The following is a 22,724-nucleotide window of genomic DNA, read 5'->3' as shown; positions in this document are numbered from 1 at the left end:
CTACTTCAGTTTTTACAAGGGTTGTGTCTTTCTATTTTCCAACGTGAAATGTTCTCAACACAGACTGAAAAATATAATAGGCAAACTTCACGCTTTTCCAAAAGGGAAAGGAGAAATCAAAAATGTAATCATATCTTGCTCTTTTAGGATGTTATTCAACAGTAGATTAGATCATGGCACTGAAAGAGGTATCAATAGTTTCAGTTGAGAATAAAAATGCATTTTTGTAATAAACTAGCGTGATCAAAATTCTACATCATTCTCCCCCAAACAATTCAGCTAACAGTACCCATTACCTATTAACTCTAAATCCAGTGATAGGTAAAATTACATCCAAGAAAATGTAGAAACCAAAAAGATTTGGTTTTTATACTGACCAACTCTTATTAAAACAGCAACTATCACAAGATATTCTATTTAAGCATAGCAGAAACATTACTTTTGGTCCCTCAAGCCTGTTTTGCTTTACTCAAAGCTTATGTGTTCTTCAACTCTGTTTACTCGCTTTTGATGTACATTCCTGATACAGCTACCCAAAAAAATTTACTTCTGTTCTCCAACTTTCACCTGACAGTATCATCAACTTAGGAAAGTCATGGTTTCATATTTGCACTACTGCAAGCATAAAATTAAAAACAAACACTTGAGGATTGCTAAATAGCTTTCTTATTTCAAGCTTTCACTCAGTTTCACCCCCCCATTATTCCATCTGAATAAACAATTTATCAAATCCCTTTATCATTTTGAGTATCTCACTTAGGTATTCACTTCAATTTAGATGGTCAGGATGATTAATCAATTTTTATTATGTCATCTGATGAATTTGTATTACAGTATAGCCCTTCCAAGCCAACATTTGAGGTACAAGTTCAAGAGTGAACACAGATGAAGTCTAACCAAAATACTGCACAACTGAAGTATGACTTTTCATTTGAATTCCAACAGAACCTAGTTTCACTTTACAAGAAAAGTGGTACAGATATCCCAGGGAATTACAGGAAACTACTGGGGAAAAAAAAACTCCAATTGGACAGGCAAGATTTTATCAGGGAGCATGAGAGTGGTTTTGTCAGAGGGAGGTCATGCACAACAAATTTGACTGAATTTTTAAGATGGTGGCCAGGTGTGTAGATGATAATAGTGCAGTTGATGTCACCAATATGGATTTCAAGGTTCCACATGGATGATTGATAATGATGATAAAAGCACATGGGATCCAGGCTAACTTGGCAAGTTGGATTCAAAATGTGTTTAATTATAAGAGACAGTGGGTGGAGGTAGAAGGCTAGGCACCAGTATCTAGTTTCATATCACAGGCATCAGTGCTGGATCATTTGGTGTTCCTGACACAGATGATGCAGACATATACATATTTCTTCTGGAGTGCAGAGAATAAGTAAGTTTGCAGATTACACGAAAATTTGTTTGGTTGACAATGGGAAGACACAATCTTAGAAGAGATAAATGAATTGGTCAGATGCAATTTAACTCTAATTAAAATGTGATGTGATGCAATTTGGAAGGAGTAAAAATGAGTACTCAATGAATGACATGACACTAGGAAGCTCAGGGAAACAGAAGAATCTTGGGGAGCTTGTCCACAGACCCCTGAAGGCTATAGGACTGGTTACAGGGGTAGTTAAGACGACATACATAATACTTGCATATTTACAAGAGATTGTAGTATAAAAGATTACGATAGGCATAGAATGGGCTATTGTAGTGCAGTAATAGTGTCCCTACCTCTGAGCCAGGAGGCCCAGATTCATGGCGGATAGAAAGCAGCTGTTCCTCCAAGTTAAAGGTTCAACAACAATAAGCATAACTTTAAGGTCAAAGCAGGATGTTTAGAAGAAATTGGAGGAAAAATATTTCTACCCAGGGCAAGGTGGGAATCTGGAATGCATTGCTTGGAGGATGGTTGAGTCAGGAAACTTTAATCTTTAAGTAAGTACTTGGATGAGTACTTAAATGTTAAAATATTTAAGACTATGGGACGAGCGTTAGAAAGTGGGACTCAAATTTAGAGTAGTTTTTTTATTGGTGCAGACTTGACTGAATGATTCTATCACCTCAAAATAAAACATTTATTAGTCTTTACAGTTATTTTCTGTACTTGTGCAAAAGCTTTTAGATTCTGGTGTACATAGGCATTAAATTCCCATGCTGGTACATTGCCCCTAGTCTCTTGGTATTAAGAAAATGTTTTATTTTGTGTTTCTTGTATCCCAAGTGAATGACCTCCAAAGTCAAATTCTCTCTCTAATGTTTTTCCAAGTCACTTCATGTACTAACATCACTCTGTAATCTTCTGTTCTTACCTACACAACTTAGCAAAATAGGAGGCATGTGTCGGGCTGTTTGACATGGAACTTTATCCAAGTTATCAATATACAGGAACAACTGCAAGTCTCAGCATCCGATAAATATTTTAATAACATTTCTGAATTAGCCACATTGCCCAACTGGCTTCTTTCCACTTTATACTTCTGATCTTCAGTGCCAGGAGCAAACTTTGAAGTATGCATTTAACAAATAACATTCTTAAAGTGTCTCAAAGTACAAACTGAAGGAAAACAATTAGTAACTAGAGACTCTTCAGCAGTCTGTACCAAGGTATGATCAGATCAAGCACATATGTTTATTTGGAAACTGAATATCTTTAATAACTTTTTTTTCTCCATTCCCAAAATTTTTCTCCCCAAATCTTTTCAATGATTCCTCATTAAAGGTTTGCGTTCTTTGAAAACAGGATATTCAAAAATTAAATTGTGTTAGATTTTCAAAGCAGGTTGACCATGATAACATTAGGACTAAAGCTCAATTTTCCTTATAATCCTAATTAGTTTACCCCAACAGTTCATCCCTGATTTCTTCTGATTATTAAAAACAGAGTGAAGTGAAACTGCTTGTATCATCACATAACCAAATTTCTATTTTAATTGCAAATTTAATCTAGCTAAACTATACACAGCAGTAATGTTACGACTCCTCAAACAATAAGCAACTGGTGATTCCTTCAATCATATTAAAAAAGAAATAACTGTTGTGCAAGTGGAAATATGATTTGTTTGGTAATACAAAATTTGGACGGAGTCTCTTGTGGTGCAGTGATAGCGCCGACACTCCTGAATCAAAAGGTCCAGCTTCAAGTCCCACCTGCTCCAGAAGGCATGCAGTAACAACTCAGAACAGGTTGATTAGAAAAATAGGTGAAATTAAAATAAAACACAGAATTTGGGTACTGGTGAAAAGAGGAATGCTGTTGAAGCTTTTCATCTTGCACTCATTAGGACAGATGCAAAAACATAAATTTCAAAGGCAACAACAATTTATGCAGCATTAAAAAAATGGTGCTGATTGGTTGCCAAATAGAGTCTGATTGGTTGAGGCACTGCCATGGAGAATGCACCAGGGAGCTATCTGTATGTTTTTCCTTAATCCCAGCTAGATTTAATGTAATCAGAATAGTTCTGATGATAGTTCCTCACTGACCTGACACATTAACTCATTTTCTCTCCGCAAATGTGGCCTTGTGTAGTTCCACAATTTTCTTATATTATTGTATTTAACTCTGAAGTACGAAGTGATACATTTAAGAAAAAAAAAGAACAGGACAGGTAAATTAATCTTAATCATAGTTATAAATGGGGTGCAGGAACAAGGGACTGAAGATCATAAAGGACAAGTTGATAACATGATGACTGTTTAAAACAAATACTGGGATCCATTGTTTTCTAAACAGAAATTTTTAATCATGGAAATGCAATTTTGGAGTAAGCTTTACAAATCTTGTCCTCAGCTGAAATTGAATCTAATTCTGGACACTTTGGGAAGAATATCAAGGACTTGGTGATGGGAGCACAAATTTATCAAAATTGAATAAGAGGTAAAGAATATATGTGGAGACACAAAAGAAGCTGTTCTATTCTTAGAATTAGATTGTTTAGGGAAATGGTGTTTAAAAAGAGTTTCGAAAAGACTACATAAAAAAAAAACTTATTTCACTTAGCAAATGAGTGAACATAAGTTTAACATAATAGACAATAAGACAGATGAGAAATTTGATGTAACAAATTGTGATCTGCAGTACATTTCCTGAAAAGGATGATAGAAGCAGATTTTGGTAACATTCTGAAGGATATTGGATATAAAATTGAAAAGGATAAGTTTCTTCTTCCCTTATAAAAATGTACTGATTCCTCTGAGAGATTCAATAAGTCGCAGCACAAACTAAGAAGGATATCACAGCTATTCCTGACTCTCTCAGAATTGCACACACAGTCAACAGCAGTTGTTATACAATATGCTCAAGACTTCAAGTTTCCCTTTCTCAACTTTCTAGTGCTAAAATTAACAGTAATACCCTAGATCCTGCCCAGGCTAGAATCAATTAGATAAAAACGGAGGATCTTTCTGGTCTGTATTATTCCGACTTGAAATCTGAGCCATCCAGAACATTGACTTTTCATAGTATCTATAACTTTGTCTCAAAACACAAACTAAGCAAACCCACTCGTAATTACAGACTCTTCAGCAGTTTACAACAAGGTGAAAGGAAATCAAGCACATGGGATGCTTATTTTGAAGTTATTATTTGGAAATATGTATCATGGCAATTCCGAAATTCTTTTCCTCCCCAAATTTTTTCATTGATTACTAATTAAAGATGGTATTTTAATACAGACTAAACAAAAACTAAAATGTGTTAGATTTTCAAAGCAGGTTGACCACTCAAGCTCAGAAAGGTGTTATTTTAATTTAATTAGTTAGAGAATGTGGAAAAATGACAACGTCAAGAATATCAGAACTCCAAAAACCCTAACATGCTAGTTTCGGCTGTTACCTGGCTGGCTGTCTCTGCTCAATGAGCTTTCAATTTGACCACGTAAACGACGCCTGCGGCTACGATTACGCCGCTGTGGTTTTCGTTCATTATCATCTGCAAATGCAAAGTGTGATGGAGGCTTTCTCTTTAATGTTTTATTTACAACAGCAATCTATGCTTGGAGTCAATTCAATTGAAATTTTAGTTGGACAATTATAATCTTTAAAATTATGAATAAATTTGATATATACATACCTAAACCATTCTCATTCACTGAAGCACTGTCAGATTCTGTCATTCCATCAATCATAGTGGCATCATCATCTGTCCTACGCCTACGTGATCTCCTGCGGCGATTTGTGCTGCTGTGAGACTCACTACCATCAGTGTCTGCTGTTTGATCCGTTTCTGTGTTGTCTAGCAAACTGTAAGGATTGCTATCTGGATCTCTAAACACTGAGGAGAAAATAGAGATTCTGATGAAAACATCATGTGCTGTCATCTATCTAAGCTATTCAGATTTATACAAATACTTGCAAGCAATAGTTGCTACCAAATTATTAAATGCTAAATAAAACTAGACCAGGATCAGTGTCAAATAAATTACGGCAAGCTGTTGCAAGTTACTTCAGTATACAGGCAGTTCTGGGATAACGCACATTTCAGTAGCATGATTTGGCTATAACATTGCTGAAGAATTAGCGAACGGTATTTAGGAGAATGCTTCCCTCAATTAGCAATAGCGCAATTCCAGTAGGGATCGGATCGCGTGCTTCGTTCTACACATGTGCTGATTGCATACCAAAATCTCTGTCATTCTGCACATGCTCCGATATTCTTGCTGTTCTGCACACATGGCAGTGTCTGCGCATGTGAGATATCAGTGCTGGTTTCGAGACATTCTGTGCACATACAATGTCTGCGCTGTCCGCACACGCACATTGTCAGCTGCTGACAGAGCAGCTGTGAAAGATACTGCACAGAGAGCAGCTTTTTTTACATTTAAAATGTACCATGCTAAACTTACTTTTGTTTCCTTAATAAACATCATTTCAACCTTCATTCAGGCTGTGCTATACTTTGTGTTAGACTTTTGGGTGATGTTTGAGTGATCATGAGTGATATTTTTTGCAGATCTGCCCCTAACCCCATTTTTCCCATTGGTCCCATTACTTCTTTTAAACGAGGTTTCACTGGAATCCAACTACAACGTTACAGAAAATCTATCTGTCCTAGCTTTTCATGAAAGCAATTACACATCCATTAAAAAGTATAAAGACCCCACACCACCACGAAAAGCAGTGCTTCGTGCGACATAACTTCCATTATAACAGAAGAACTGCCTCTTGTAATTTACTAGTGCCCGTAGTTTCATCTACAGGCAGCTTTTAATGTACCAAACCTGCATATATCTTAAAACAATGGATAGTGCTATAAGGACACGGTGGTAGATGAAATAAGAAAAAAAAAGTTATTATACAATGGATACTTCTTTACAAAGCAAAGGTAATGACAAGAAGTGTTCAAAGACTGATTGTTCACACAGCCCCTATTCCAAGAATACAGAAGCTTCACTGGTCACTGATATGGAGTTCTCGTCAACAGCAAATTAAGGAAGCATGAAATAAGGGTTGGATAAGAAAATGAAATTATGGTGTCACATTGGGGGCATGGTGGCTCAGCGGTGAGCACTGTTGCCTCACAGCACCAGGGACTTGAGTTCGATTCCTGCCTTGGGCGACTGTCTGTGTGGAGTTTACACATTCTCCCCATGTCTGCGTGGATTTTCTCCGGGTGCTCCCACAGTCCAAAGATGTGCAGGTTGGGTGAATTGGTCAAGTTAAATTGCCCATCGTGTTTGGTGCACTAGTCAGAGGGAACTACAGTTGTCAATCCCACTCTATCATCAAGGACCAATTGGTGAGTTGTTGGTAGCCTGCATATCCACAATAGCCACCACAAAATAAATAGCATATGCTCAAGAACAGTGTTGACAAAGTACTGGGAGAAACTGTTTCTGTTGGTAAAAGGATCTAGAGAGAAGCAGAGGACAGTAACTTAAGGCAATTAGCAAAAGTAGTAACAGGGATACCAGGAATAGGCTTTGTACGCTGAAGGGGCAGGCTTTGGAGTGCACTGCCTAAGTGTGGTGGAGGCAAACTGACTTCTTCTGAAGGCCTTGATCAATAATTAACTGAAGAAGAAAAAAATTGATGGACTATGTGGAAACAAGAAAAGGGTCGTTAAATACATTCATAGACATTGGGCTTCAGTGACCAATTTACAACAAAAAGATGGTGGTGAGCAAATTGCTGCAGTCTTTGGAAGTGCAGAAATACTGCTGTTAGCTCCAAGTCAAGATGGTGTGCAACTTACATGGCAGTTTGATGTTGCTCAGATTCATCCATTGCCCTTATGCTACTAAATAGTAGAGTTTGTTTGTTTGCAAGCTGCTGTCAAAGGAGTCTTCTTGCATTACAGCTATACACATTGCTACTACGATGCATCGGTGAAGGGGATGAATGTTGAATGTTATAAGTCAGGAGGGCTTGGAGCTCAGTAAGAGCGCTCTGCTGAGGGAATAATACAGGGATTTTAGTTGACCTCAGCATCTGTACTAGAGAAGAGGCAAACCAACTGGTGCTACTGTCAATTGTATAGCATCTCCTGTTTGGTACCGCATATAGAGCTAAGAGTCAAATCAGGGTTGGAAAGGGGTAAGATATGAAGTTCCACACACTTAAGGCCTGGAAGAGGGCCACTATTCTTTTTGTTAAATGTGATGAATCCAGTCAGCTGTTCTCAAAAATGCAGACAAAAGCTTTCTTCATTCAACTGCAGCAGCACATTCCCAACTTTCCTTCCTTGTACAAATCCAACACATATCTCTCCCTATTATGAAAACACACAAAGAGGAAAAGTCTGTAAAATTCTGAGGAAAGACGGAAAAATTGGCAGAAAAGAAATAGGATAGTCCTTCAAAGAACAAGCACTGCCAGCATGAACTGAAAGTCTTCTTTCTGTGCCGTAACATTATGAGTTACAATCAAAATAGATACTCTGCCCTCAAGTGTAATTCAAGTGTAACTACCCTCAAGTACAAAACTGTGTACAAGGTATCTATTCTAATCAGATTTATACAGCATGGAAACAGATCCTTTGGTCCAACTTGTCTGTACTGACCAAATATCTGAAACTGATCTATTCCCATTTGCCAGCATTTGGCCCATATCCCTCTAATCCCTTCCAATTCATGTACCATCCAGATGCCTTTTAAATGTTGTAACTGTACCAGCCTCCAACCCCTCCAGCAGTTTGTTCCATACATGCACCATCTTCTTTGTGATGGTGCCCCTCAGGTCCTCTTCAAATCTATCCCCTTACTTTAAAACCTATGCACTCTAGTTTTGGACTCGACTATCCCAGGTAAAAGACCTTAACTATTCACCCTATTCATGCTTCTCATGATTCTATAAACCTCTACAGGGTCACCCCTGAGCCGATGACACTCCAGTGGCAACAAAATGTCCGTTCAGCCTTTCCAGAAAGCTCAAACTTTCCACTCCCAGCAGCATTCTTGTAAATTCTTTTCTGAACTCTTTCAAGCCTCACAAAATCTTTCCTATAGCAGGGAGGCCAGAATTGAACACAGAATTCTGAAAGTGGCCTCACCAATGTCCCATACAGCCGCAACATGATGTCCCAACTCCAATACACATTGCCCTGACCAATGATGGCAAGCGTGCCAAACTCTTTCTTCACCATCCTGTCTACCTACAACTCTACTTGCAAGGAATTGTGCACTTGCACCCCTAGGTGTCTTTGTTCAGCAACACTCACCAGGGCACTACCATTAGCTACATAAGTCCTGCCCTGATCTGCCTCACCAAAATGCAATTAAACTTCATCTGCTATTCCTACTCCTAATGGCCCATTTGATCAAGGTCCCATTGCAATCTGCATTAACCTTCTTCACTAACCACAACACCACCTACTTTGGCATCATCTGCAAACTTACTAACCGTATCTCCTACATTCACATTCAAATCATTTATCTTAATAACAATAAACAGAGGAAACAGCATTGATCCTTGCGGCACACTGCTGGTCACAGGCTTCCAGTCAGAAAAACAACCGCCCACCAACACATCTCCAACATTCAAGCTAGTTTTATATTCAATTAACTAGCTACCCCTGGATACCATGCAATCTAATCTTGCTAATTAGTCTACCATGCGGAACCTTATCAAAGCACAGTCACGTTGACTATCCCTAATCAATCCTTATCTTTCCAAATGCATATAAATCCTGTCCCTAGTGATTCATTCAATCTCAGCTGACTATTTGTGATATATCCTTCCAACTACTTACCCACCACTGACACAAGGCTCAAGAGTCTATAGTTCCCTGCCTTGCTCTTACCACTTTCCTTAAATAATTGCACCACATTAGCTATCCTCCAGTCTTCTGGCACCTCACCCACGACTATTGATGATACAGATATGTCAGCAAGGGTCCCAGCAATCTCTTCCCAAGCTTGCCACAATGCTCCAGAAAACACTTGATCAGGTCCGAGGGATTAACTTGATGCATTTTAAGACCACTAACACCTCTTCTGTAATACGGACACTTTTCAAGACATCACTATTTATCTTCCAAAGTTCCCTAGCTTCCATGTCCTTTTCTACAGTAAATACGGACAAAAAATATTCGTTTAGTATCTCCTGTGGTTCCACACAGACAGCATCATTGACCTTTGATGGGCTCGAGTGTCCCCCTCGTTACCCTTTTGTCCTTTACATATTTGTAGAATCCCTTTGGATTCTCCTCAACCCTATTTGCCAAAGCCATGTCCTCTAATTTGCCCTCCTGACTTACCTATAGTCGTCCAGTGCCCTTATATTCCTCTAGGGATTCACTCGATCCCAGCTGTCTATACCTGATACATGCCTCCTCCTCTTTCTTGACCAGAGCCTCAATTTCTCTATTTATCCAGCAATCCCTACCCCTACCAGTATTGCCCTTCACACTAACAGGAAGATATGGTCTCTGGACTCTTGCTATCTAATTTTGAATGCCTTCCACTTTCCAACCAACTCTCTACTTGTGAGCAGCCTTCCCCAATCAATTTTTGAAAGTTCCTACCTAATATTGTCATTATTGGCCTTAATCCAATTTAGAACTTTAACTTTTAAGATCAGGTCTATCCTTTTCTGTAACTATTTTAAAACAAATGGTATTATGATCACTTTCCCCAAGGTGTTCTCCCACTGTTACCTCAGCTACTGTCCTGCTTATTTCCCAAGAGGTGGTCATGGTTTGCTCCTTCACTAATAGGTACATCCACATATTAATTAAAAAAAAAATTCTTGTACATACTCAAATTCCTCTCCATCCAAGCCCTTAACACTATGGCAGTGCCAGTCTACGCTTGGAAAGTTAAAATCCCTCACCATTACAACCCTGTTATTCTTACAGATATCCAAGATTTCCTTACATATTTGCATCTCAATTTCCTGCTGATATTTGAAGGGTGCCTGCAAAACAATCCCAATAAGGTGATCATCCTGTTCTTATTTTTTGGTTCCACCCATATGACTTCAGATGTGCAGTGAAGTTATGCAATATAATTCCTTATGTCTTAACAGCTGAAGACACTAATCACTTACCAAGTTTCATATGAGGGAAATGCTCTTGCACTGCAATGGTGAAATTGTCTTACTGCAAGAGTAGCAGGGGAGAAGAAAGCACAGTGGGGGGGGGGGGGGGGGGGGGGGGAAAGTAAAATGAGCTACAAATAGAATAAGAAAGTCTCTGCCAGACTGGTGAGACATCACAAAAGAAAATCAAACTATCCCACCATAGAAAACTAAGTGACTGATCGGTGACTATTATCTTTTCATTTCAAACTCATTTATTTCAAATTAAGAGGTGGGTAATGAAGAATTTAAATCAGGTTACTAAGATATCAGAACTGGGAGTATTAACTGAAATTAATAGCTCAAACAGGGTACCAGCCAGATTGTCAAGATGAGACAGATGGACATCAATGAATGAAAACATGTGAATAAAACTGCTTTTTCCAAATTCAACATTAATCTGATTGAGCTGTATAACGACAGTTGGTTAAATGTAATCAAAATACTATCTTCAGGCTAAAATGGGCTAAAATCATTCACAAACTTGCCTGAGCTAATGGATGAATTTCCACCTCGTGATCCCCCACGACCTCTGTTGGACTGTCCTCCACCTCGCCCTCTCCCTGCTCCAGGCCGCCTTCGACTATCACGATATGGTCTTGCATCCCGGTCATCTTCAGCAGCCTGTGACCAATCACTTAATTCATCCCTTTTTTCAGATTCAGTCTCTGAAGCATTTGATAATTCTGAATTTGTACCTGCACAAACAACAAACTAATTGTGAACATAATTTGAATCTCTTTTCAGTGTTGCCCAAGCAGACAAATGCTGTATTAGCAGTTTTAAAATACTGTTAGTACCTTAAACCTGTGGTTTATTACAATATTGACCAGCAGAAATCAACTCAGTACTGTTCTGAGAAGCTACATAATCTTGAAAACTTTTATCATCTTTTGAGCCCAGCTCTGGTGAAAATCCAAATATTTTCATGTCTTTCCCCATTACAATAACCACTTATCCTTGGAATATTATAATGAACCTCCACTACGTTCTTTTAATTGCTATTTTATACTCTGACCATAACGTTTCATAAAGTTCCATTTTGTCTTATACAAAGCAAAGACTACCACCTTGCTTTTGTATTCTAAATTACAAAATCATTTCAATTTATATGTTTTTATAGAAGTTGATATTTGCACTGACATATGTAATGACTCAAAAAAACACCTTTTTTTGGTGGGAGGGCAGAGGAAGGACCAAGACAGAGCAAGCCAAAAACCAAGAGAAACTGAGACAGAGACAGCTTGCGAGCCAGCGAGAGCGAGAGCCTGACCCAGTGAGAAATTATGCTAACCTCACTGTGTTACTAATCGGAGGTCCAGCTAATGCTCTGGGAACATGGATCCAAATTCTACCATGACAACTGGCAAAATTTAAAAACAGCCAACAGACCTGAAACATAAAGCTACTCTCAGCACTGCTACCTCACAGCACCAGGGTCCCAGGTTCAATTCCGAACTCAGGTGACTGGCTGTTTGGAGTTTGCACATTCTCTCAGTGTCTGTGTGGGTTTCCTCCAGGTGGTCCGGTTTCCTCCCACAGTCTAAAGATGTACAGGTCAGGTGAATTGGCCATGCTAAATTGCCCATAGCGTTAGGTACATTAGTCAGGGGGTCGGTGTAGACTTGTTGGGCCAAAGGGCCTGTTTCCACACTGTAGGGAATCTAATCTAATCTAATCAAACAATTGATAGTTTCACTTAAGTGTCCTTCAGGAAAGAGACTCTGCCATTCCTTTCCCAATCTGCCATACGTGGGACTAAAAGACCATGTGTGATTGACTCTGAACCACTCTTAAACATTGCCTGGCAAGCCACTCAGTTTAAGAGTGGTGACAAAGTCACACCCAGATTCCAACCAATAATTTTTTTAAAACCTTAAACTTTATTAAAAGGGCAGGAGGATTATTTGGGAATCTTCACACTAATGAGCCAAAAATAAATGGTAGGTAAAATATAGGGAAGCATTCTGAAAGATGGAAAAATAAAAATCTGAACAGGTATAATGTATGAAGTGGAAGTCAGCAGGTGTTCTTGAGCAGCAGATTTAATGATGGCCTTTGGAGGATTTTACAGATTTTAACAATGGAAAATTTTAGATTTCTTCTACTTAGAACTCCGCAAGGTTTTTAATAACGTGCGCACAGGTGATTAGTGCACAAGGATGATTCAGCAACTTTTAGCGAAATCAATTTGGAAGAATATCAAGGACTGTATTCAGTGCTTGCTTTGTTTGACTCTTTTATGATAAAATGTTGGTTTTGAACAGTGGAATCATGTGCCTCCATTCTTTCAGTAAAGAAAATATCTGAAATACCAGATACTTTTCTTAAAGTAGTGGTCTTGTTGGGGATCGCAACAACTTTTAATAAAAAATAAGAATGATTTATCCTAGTTTGCAGATAACACTACTAGGAGGCACATAGGTTGTATAGTTGAGAATTTGAAGTTTCAAAGAGACAGGCAGAATGAGTGAGTGGCTAATACTTTTGCAGGTATAATTCAAAATTAGAAAGTGAGAAGTCAACTGTTTTCAAATTCAAGGTAGATAAAGTTGAACATATTCTTATATGGTATAAACGAAGAGCTGTAAAAGGAGAAATAAAAAGTGTTTACAAAGAAAATGCAAGCATTAAATAATTACAAATTAGTGTCCCGGTACTAAAGTAATAGCTTTAAAGAAGATTGAAATAGGAAGTGAGGAAGTGACACCCTAATCTTACAAAGCTGTCCTCAGAATCCACTTGAATTACTGCAATTAGTTTTGGGCCCTGAACCACTGGAACAATGGATTTTAGCATAACCTTTAGCTTAGTCTAGTTAGAAATTAAATCAAAAAATATCATTTGCACATGTGAAAATTTTTCAAAAGGCTGTGGATGTTGTGCCATTTGAAATTTAAAACCAACATTAATATGTTGTCAGGTAAAAGACAAAAAAAGGTCTGAATGGTAATCAAGTACATATCAGCTAAAATCTCACAATGTGAAACAGGATCAAAGCTCTGAAAGGCCAACTACTATTCCTTTATTTGAACAGTTCTGATGAATATGGAGATATTTAGCTGAAAAGGCCAAATACAAATTCAAAGTGACAAGCTAAATGCAAGAGGAATCAATGTAGCTATAGCTGAAGTGCTTAAAACTTTGATGATGGCAATATATTGAGAATACCCAGGCATTAGTAGTAATATGCGAAAGGATCAACAGAACTAATTCACAGCTCAAAACATTTCATCTGTTGACAAGTTTAAAGACCCTTTGTTTATTCTGGGGTAAAGTCAAATGAACTATTATATTGACTAAGGAACAGGGAAAGTGAATACTGCCACAAACTCGAGAACCGGGAGCCATTGGTTCAAGATGAAGAGATAAAGTACATAGACCATGAATTCTGTCCTCCAGTTTGATGTTCCCAGCTTCAGTAGCTTGTGGTTAAAGTTTTAATCAGAGCTACCTTTCTTTTGTTATTAACCTCTTCCCCCAGAGCAACACTTCATCCCTTATTGACAGTTACCATTCTCACAAAGTCATAGAGATGTACAGCATGGAAACAGACCCTTCGATCCAACTCATTCATGCCGACCAGATATCCCAACCCAATCTAGTCTCACCTGCCAGTACCCGGCCTAGATCCCTCCAAACCCTTCCTATTCATATATCCATCCAGATGCCTTTTAAATGTTTCAACTGTACCAGCCTTCACCACTTCCTCTGGCAGCTCATTCCATACACTTACCACCCTGTGTGAAAAGGTTGCCCCTTAGGACTCTTATATTTTTCCTCTCTCACCCTAAATCTGTACCCTCCAGTTCTGGACTCCCCCACCCTAGAGAAAAGACCTTATCCATGCCCCTCATGATTTAATAAACCTCTACAAAGGTCATCCCTCAGCCTCAGACACCCCAGGGAAAAGAGCCATAGCCTATTCAACCTCTCCCAAACCTCAAATCCTCCAACTCTGGCAACATCCTTGTAATTTTTTCTGAAACCTTTCAAGTTTCACAACATCTTTCCGATAAGAAGGAATCCAAAATTGCACGCAATATTCCAACAGTGGCCTAAGCAATGTCCTGTACTCCAAACTCTGACCAATAAAGGAAAGCATACCAAACACCTTCTTCACTATCCGATCTACCTGTGACTCCACTTTCAAGGAGCTATGAACCTGCACTCCAAGGTCTCTTTGTTCAGTAACACTCCCTAGGACCTTACCATTAAGTATATAAGTCCTGCTAAGATTTACTTTCCCAAAATGCAGCACCTCGCTTTATTGAAATTAAACTCCATCTGCCACTATTCAGCCCCAATGGCTCACATGATCAAGATCCTGTTGTAATCTGAGATAACCTTCTTCGCGTTCCACTACACTTCTAATTTTGGTGTCATCTGCAAACCTACTAACTATACCTCTCAAGCTCACATCCAAATAATTTATACAAATAACCAAAAGTAGTGGACCCAACTGGTGGACCAGCACTCCACTGGTCACAGGCCTCCAGTATGAAAAACAATCCACCACCACCACCCTCTGTCTTCTACCTTTGAGCCAGTTCTGTATCCAAATGGCAAGTTCTCCCTGTATTCCGTGAGATCTAACCTTGTTAACCAGTCTCCCACGGGGAACCTTGTCGAACGCCTCACTGAAGTCCATATAGATCATGTCTACAGCTCTGCCCTCATCAATCTTCTTTGTTACTACTTCAAAAAACTCAATCAAGTTTGTGAGACATAATTTCCCACACACAAAGCATGTTGACTATCCCTAATCAGTCCTTGCCTTTCCAAATACAACTACATCCTGTCCCCCCAGGATTCCCTCCAACAACTTGCCCACAACAGACATCAGGCTCACTGGTCTATAGCTCCCTGGCTTTTCCTTACCAACTTTCTTAAAGTGGCACCACCTCTAGTCTTCCGGCACCTCACCTGTGACTATCAATGACACAAATATCTCAGCAAGAGGCCCAACAATCACTTCCCTAGTTTTCCACAGAGTTCTAGGATACACCTGATCTGGTCCTGGGGATTTATCCACTTTTATGTATTTCAAGATATCCAGCACCTCCTGCTAGGTAATATGGACATTTTTCAAGATGTTACCTTCAATTTCCCTACATTCTATATCTTCCATGTCCTTTTCCACAGTAAAAACGGATTCAAAATACTTGTTTAGTGTCTCCCCCAATCTCCTGCAGCTCCACACAAAGGCCATCTTGCTTATCTTTGAGGTGCCCTATTATCTCCCATGTTACCCTTTTGTCCTTAATGTATTTGTAAAAACCCTTTGGATTCTCCTTAACTCTATCTGCCAAAGCTATCTCATGCTCCCTTTTTGCCCTCCTGATTTCCCTCTTAAGTATACTCCTACTGCCTTTATATTTCACAGATTCACTTGATCTATCCTGTCTATACCTTACATATGCTTCCTTCTTTTTCTTACCAAGCCCTCAATTCCTTTAGGGGTCATCCAGCATTCTCTGTACCTACCAGCCTTTCCTTTCACCCTAACAGGAATATTCTGTCTCTGGATTCTCATCATCTCATTTCTGAAGGTTTCCCATTTTCCAGCCGACCCTTTACCTGTGAACATCTGCCCCCAGTCAACATTTGAACGTTCTTGCCGAATACTGTTAGAATTGCCTTTCTCCAATTCTGAACTTCAACTTTTAGATCTGATCTATCCTTTTCCATCACTATTTTAAAACTAATAGAATAATGGTCGCTGGCCCCAGTGTGCTCCCCCACCGACACCTCAGTCACATGCCCAGTCTTATTTCCCAACAGTAGGTCAAGCTTTGCAACTTCTCTTGTAGGTACACCCACATACTGAATCACAAACTTTTCTCGTACATACTTAAATTCCCCTCCATTTAAACCCTTAACACTATAGCAGTTCCAGGCTATGTTTAGAAAGTTAAATTCCCTACCATAACCACCCTATTATTCTTCTAGATAACGGAGATCTCCTTACAAATTTGTTTCTCAATTTCCCTCCGACTATTAGGGGATCCAAATACAATCCCAATAAGGTGATCAACCCTTTCTTATTTCTCAGTTCCACCCAAGTAACTTCCCTGGATGTATTCCTGGGAATATCCTCCCTCAGTACAGCTGTAATGCTATCCCTTATCAAAAATACCACTCCCCCTCCTCTTGCCTCCCTTTCTGTAGCATTTGTATTCTGGAACATTAAGCTGCCAGTCTTGTCTGCCCCAGAGCCACGTTTCCCTAATTGCTATTCCTAGTCCCATGTTCCTAAACCATGCCCTGAGTTCATCTGCCTTCCCTGTTAGGGCCCTTGCATTGAAATAAATGCAGTTTATCAATCCTATCTTGTTCTCTTTGCCCCTAACTGTCCTGACTGTTTGACTCGCTTCTTTTCTCAACTGTACCAGTCTCAGATTGATCACTTTCCTCACTACCTCCCTAGGTCCCATGCCCCTACCTTACTACTTCTAATCCTCCTGAGTAGGTCTAGTAAATCTCCCTGCCAGTATATTAGTCCGCTTCAAATTTAGATGCAATCCGTCCTTCTTGTCCAGCTCACCTCTGCCTCAGAAGAGATTCCAATGATCCAAAAATGTGAATCCTTCTCCCACATATCAGCTCCTCAGCTATGTATTCATCTGCTCGATCCTCCTATTCCTACCCTCACTAGCTCATAGCACTCGGAGTAATCCAGATATTACTACTCTCGAGGGCCCCCCTTTTAAATTCCTGCCTAACTCTGTATTCTCCCTTCAGAACCTCAACCTTTGCCCTTCCTATGACATTGTACACATTGGAGCCAATGACATCTGGCTAGGCCCTTTCCCCCTTCAGAACATTCAGCACCCTCTCTGAGATATCCTTGATCCTGACACCATGGAGGGAACACCATTATGATCTTTCGTTGCTGGCCACAGAAACGTCTGGCTATGCCTCGGACTAGGGAGTCCCCTAACAGAATCCATCTCTTCAAACCCAGCGTACCCCAAATTGCATTAGAGCCAGTCTCAATACCAGAAACTTGGCTGTTCGTGCTACATTCCCCAGAGAATGCATCACCCCCTACATTTTCCAAAAATTGTTTGAAATGCGGACAGCCATAGAAGACTCCTGCACTACCCGCCTACCTCTCTTACCTTTTCTAGAGTTAACCCATCTATGTGACTGTGCGACTTTTCTCTCTTCCTATATATGCCATCCATCACACCCTCCTTGCTCTTGGCAATTCCTCATTGCCTCTAACCGCTGCTCCAACCATTCCATTCAATCTGATAGGATTCGCAACCAACCGCATTTATTGCGGATATAATCCTCAAAACACGTAAACTCTCCTTAAACACCAACATCCGACAAGAGCATATCACTCTGCCAAGAGCCATTTTTGGTTCTTCAAATCTGCAGACCCAGAAAATAGGACCGTCTTATTTCTCTACAAGACACTGCTCCAGGCTAACTTAATACATCTGGCTTATATTTTTAGTTTAATCAAGAGACATATTTCAATAAAACATATAATCAAGAAAGAACCCACTCTGTTCTCCTTGCCTTTTGGTCAATGACACCTGTGATCTTTAATCTCCCAACCTGTAACCATTCTCTTTTGTTCTACTTTCACCTCCACACTTTTTCAACAGCATGAAACTCCTCATATTTCCATGTTTCCTCAACAGCAAAGAGGTCATATTGGACTCAAAAGGTTAATTGTTCCTTTCTTCTTCTCAGAAGCTGCTAGACCATGCCTAGCTTCTCCAGCACTTTTATTTTAGGTAAGGTGTACCAAATTTATATTTAGCTACTTTATTTAGGTGATGATAAGTAGACCACTAAGTAAATAATGTGGAATTTTTTTTAAGCTAGGATTGTATAGATATTTAAGGGAATGGAAGGTAAATAGTAGAAGATGGTATTAATAGTAAAATTAGCAAATTTGCTGAGGATACAAAGCTGGGTTGCAGGGTGAAATGTGAGGAGGATGTTAGGAGATTACAGGTGACCTGGACAGGTTAGGTGAGTGGACAGATGCATGGCAGATGCAGTTTAATGTGGATAAATATATGGTTATCCACTTTGGTGGTAAGAACAGGAAGGCAGATTACTACCTAAATGGAGTCAAGTTAGGTAAAGGGCAGTACAAAGAGATCTGGGCATTCTTGTGCACCAGTCAATGAAGGCAAGCATGCAGGTACAGCAGGTAGTGAAGAAAGCTAATAGCATGCTGGCTTTCATAACAAGAGGGATTGAGTATAGAAGCAAAGATGTTCTTCTGCAGCTGTACAGGGCCCTGGTGAGACCACACCTGGAATATTGTGTGCAGTTCTGGTCTCCAAATTTGAGGAAAGACAATCTGGCTTTTGAGGGAGTGCAGCATAGATTCATGAGGTCAATTCCTGGAATGGCGGGACTATCTTATGTTGAAAGATTGGAGCGACTGGGCTTGTATACCCTTGAGTTTAGAAAGGGGATCTGATTGAGACGTATAAGATTATTGGACACTCTGGAGGCAGGAAACATGTTTCCGCTGATGGGTGAGTCCTGAACCAGAGGACACAGCTTAAAAATAAGGGGTAGGCCATTTAGGACAGAGACGAGGAGAAACTTCTTCACCTAGAGAGTGGTGGGTGTGTGGAATGCTCTGCCCCAGAGGGCAGTGGAGGCCCAGTCTCTGGATTCATTTAAGAAAGAGTTGGATAGAGCTCTCAAGGATAGTGGAATCAAGGGTTATGGAGATAAGGCAGGAACAGGATACTGATTGAGGATGATCAGCCATGATCATAATGAATGGTGGTGCAGGCTCGAAGGGCAGAATGGCCTGCTCCTGCACCTACTGTCAAGTATTTAAACAAGCATTATGAGCATGACGCAGCTTTATTCCATCCTGTACTTTGGTTCAATGGCAAAACTTTCTCAAACTATTAAGAAAACTATCATTTTAACCTCCTCCTCAATCCTTGCCACTGACTCTCCTCTCTTCCTTTGACCAGGCTGAATGATGGCATACAAGATTTTGATGTTCTGTTTGATCAAGAACACACTTTCAAGGTTTACATCTTATTCACTCTCAAGACCACTCACACCTATTTCTACAACATCATTTCCAAATTCTAATTGTTGCTAGAACATTTTTCCCTCCTATTTCTAGCCTAAACCTCTCGAAGATCTTTTTTCCAGCTCCCAAGTTCTCTGCCCGAAGGCAGGTCTTTGGCAATGATTAGCCTAACCATGGCAAAGTGACATAGCTTTTACTACTCATAGGGTGAGAAGAAGGTTGACCCGAAGTCTACCTCAGTCAAAATGGGGTTCAAACTCCATGCTGTTGGCATTAACAAGATTCATGCACTAGCTATCTGGATAGCTGAGGTATCTGCCCCCTGCATTTTCTGCTCTTCATAAATTCTTCAGTTTGACCAAAATCCAGTTGCTCAGGATTATGCTTCATGTAACTTAACTCAGTCATAACTCCCCCGTCATGAATTTATATTGGTTTCTTCTTCGCACATCATTGAATTTTATGTATTTGTTGTAATAATGATGTCTCTGCATAGCCTTGTTCCTCCCTACCTCTGTAACCTCTTTCAATTGAATGATCTTCTCTACATACTTCATTACACTGATCTCTATCTCAAGTATTTTCTATCTTATCTTTTATGATAAAAGATGGAAGTCCAACTGACTTATATCATAACTTGCTCATTTCTTTGAGGATCAGATTTGTCATCCTTCAAATTTTCTTTTTCAAAGAAGGTTAGACAATAGATGAAACTATTCTGCAAACTCTTCCCTTGCATTCATAATGTAATCAAAAACAGAAATTGCTGGAAAGGCCCTGCAGTTCAGTGAAACCAAAACGTTAACTCTGATTTCACTCCACTCATGCTGTCAGACCTACTGAGCTTTTCCAGCAATGTCTGTTTTTGTTTACATTATGAATGCAAAGGGAAAACACTTATGCACAGAGATCAGACGAATGAAGTATGCAGAAAGGATCATTAGATTGAAGGAGTTAGAGGTAGCAAGGAGCAAGGCTATGGTGAGACTTCACCAAATGAATGGCGGATGCTGGAAATCAAATAGCTGGGAAGGCTCAGCATCTATGACTAGAAATCAGAGTTAATGTTTTGGTTTCAGTGAGCAGTTTTCTTCGGTTTTCCTTATTAATGTAAAACTGTTTTATATCCTATATATAAACAATCATTTACGTCATTTTACAACCACTCCCTATTGAATAAATACTTGTCAGTTGAAGCATCTTAGCCAAACCAACACGAAAAATAAGAAACGAAATTACCATAACCAGACGTATAATTTGGCCCTCGACGACCACGGCCACGATATGATCTGCTGGCATGAACTGAGGAAGCAGTACTCTCGTCTGTAGTATAGCCCTTATCTTTCTCTGGCCGACTTGTCACTGGCCGATATCCCATACCAATCTGTCGAAGTTGCTCATCAATTTGCAAACGGTCCAGTCTCAGTTGTTCTACTTCCTAAAATAGGCAAATGTAAGATAAATTAAATCACTATCCCTTAACCTATTTGAGCAAGTCATGGTATTGTGTCATTGATATTGATAAGGAAAAATATTTAGAGTCAGAGCTGTACAATATGGAGATAGACCCATCGGTCCAACTCGCCCACACCAACCAGATATCCTAAATTAATCTAATCCCATTTGCCTGCACTTGCCCCATATCCCTCTTAACCCTTCCTATTCATATACCCATCCAGATGCCTTTTAAATGTTGTAATTATACCAGCTTCCACAACTTCCTTTGGCAGCTCATTCCATACACACATCATCCTCTGCGTGAAAAAGTTGCCCATTATGTACCTCTTAAATCTTTCTCCTCTCACCTTTAATCTAAGCCCTCAAGGCTTGGATTGCCCCAGCCAGATAAAAAGGTCTAGGCTATTCACCCTGTCAGTGTTCATGATTTTGTAAGCCTCCATAAAGGTGACCCCTCAGCCTCGAACACTCTAGGAAAACAGCCCCAACCTAGTCAGCCTCTCCCTATCACTCACACGATCCAACACAGGCAACATCTTTGTAAGTTTTTCCTGAACCCATTCAAGTTTCACAACACCTTTCCTTCAGCAGGGAGACCAGAACTGAATACTGTATTCCAAAAGTGGCCTAACCAATATCCTGTGCAGCTACCAGATGACATCCCAACTCCTATACTCAATGCACTGACCATTAAAAGCAAATTTACCAAATGTCTTCTTCACTACCAAGTCTAGCTGAGACTCCACCTTCAAGGGACTGTGAACCTGCACTCCCCAGGACATTACCACTAAGTGTAGAAGTCCTACCCTGATTTGCCCTTCCAAAAATGCAACATTTATCTAAATTAGGTGGATCAGTGTTTGGACTACTGCCTCACAGTGCCAGGGACCCAGGTTTGATTCCAGCCTCAGGCGACTGACTGTGTGGAGTTTGCACATTCTCCATGTGTCTGTGGGTTTCCTCCAGGTGCTCTGGTTTCTTCCCACAGTTCAAAGATTTGCAGTTTAGGTGGATTGTCCATGCTAATTTGCCCATAATGTCCAGGAACATGCAGGCTAGGTGGATCAGTCTTGGGAAATACAGTGTTATAGGGATTGGGGAGGGGGTCAAGGGTGGGTCTGGGTGGGATGCTCTTTAGAGGACATCATGGACTGAATGGCCTACTTCTATACTGTAAGGATTCTGTGATAAACTCCTCGGCCTACTGGCCCATCTGATCCACGTCCTTGTTGTACTCAACCTCCTTCAATGTCCACTACACCATCGATTTTGGGTCATCTGCAAACTTACTATTGTAACGATACTATGGCTTTAAGAGATGCATTTCTTACTTTTTTTTGAAGAGAGGTTTTGAGGCAGAGGTGAAGTGCTATCTATTGAAAACTCAAAGTAAACAGCTTGTGAGGCTTTAGTTTTTTTTTAGAAGTTAGAACAATAGAAGCAACCTGAGTGGATGGAGTCGAGCTCCCACAGAACCCAAGGTTTCAGTAGCAGTCAATCTCAGCTGGGTTTTGGACGCTGCAGTACATCTCTCCCTGATACGCTCAGTTTTCAGGATGTTTTTTCCCCTCCTGCTGCTGGAGTTGCACATGAGACAATCTAATTTTCTGAGCTTCCCTTTTGCCAATGGATGATACTATATTGGAACAGTTACCCGTTTAGTTGTAAAATAGTCTCCAATTGAGTTAAGCTATTCAAAGTTCTT

At 39.9% G+C, this 22,724-nt stretch overlaps 1 protein-coding gene across 4 annotated transcripts in view; it reads right to left on the bottom strand.

Moving 5' to 3' along the window:
* fxr1 (FMR1 autosomal homolog 1) overlaps positions 1–22,724 on the bottom strand; it is a 110,741-nt gene that overhangs the window by 13,070 nt on the left and 74,947 nt on the right. For 2 of the 4 annotated variants that reach the window (XM_072572432.1, XM_072572433.1), the window contains exons 12-15: positions 20,801–20,999; positions 11,016–11,225; positions 5,084–5,284; positions 4,847–4,942 (exon numbers count right to left, since the gene is read on the bottom strand). In XM_072572432.1, the coding sequence (XP_072428533.1) occupies positions 4,847–4,942; positions 5,084–5,284; positions 11,016–11,225; positions 20,801–20,999 (706 nt within the window). The remainder of the gene's footprint in view (positions 1–4,846; positions 4,943–5,083; positions 5,285–11,015; positions 11,226–20,800; positions 21,000–22,724) is intronic. The other 2 variants (XM_072572434.1, XM_072572435.1) reach the window with 1 other exon arrangement.

The sequence above is a fragment of the Chiloscyllium punctatum genome, chromosome 6, assembly GCF_047496795.1.
Source record: "Chiloscyllium punctatum isolate Juve2018m chromosome 6, sChiPun1.3, whole genome shotgun sequence".
NCBI classification, from domain to species: domain Eukaryota; kingdom Metazoa; phylum Chordata; class Chondrichthyes; order Orectolobiformes; family Hemiscylliidae; genus Chiloscyllium; species Chiloscyllium punctatum.
Note: the sequence above shows the minus strand (reverse complement) of the source record. Positions and strands in the feature narration are given on the sequence as shown.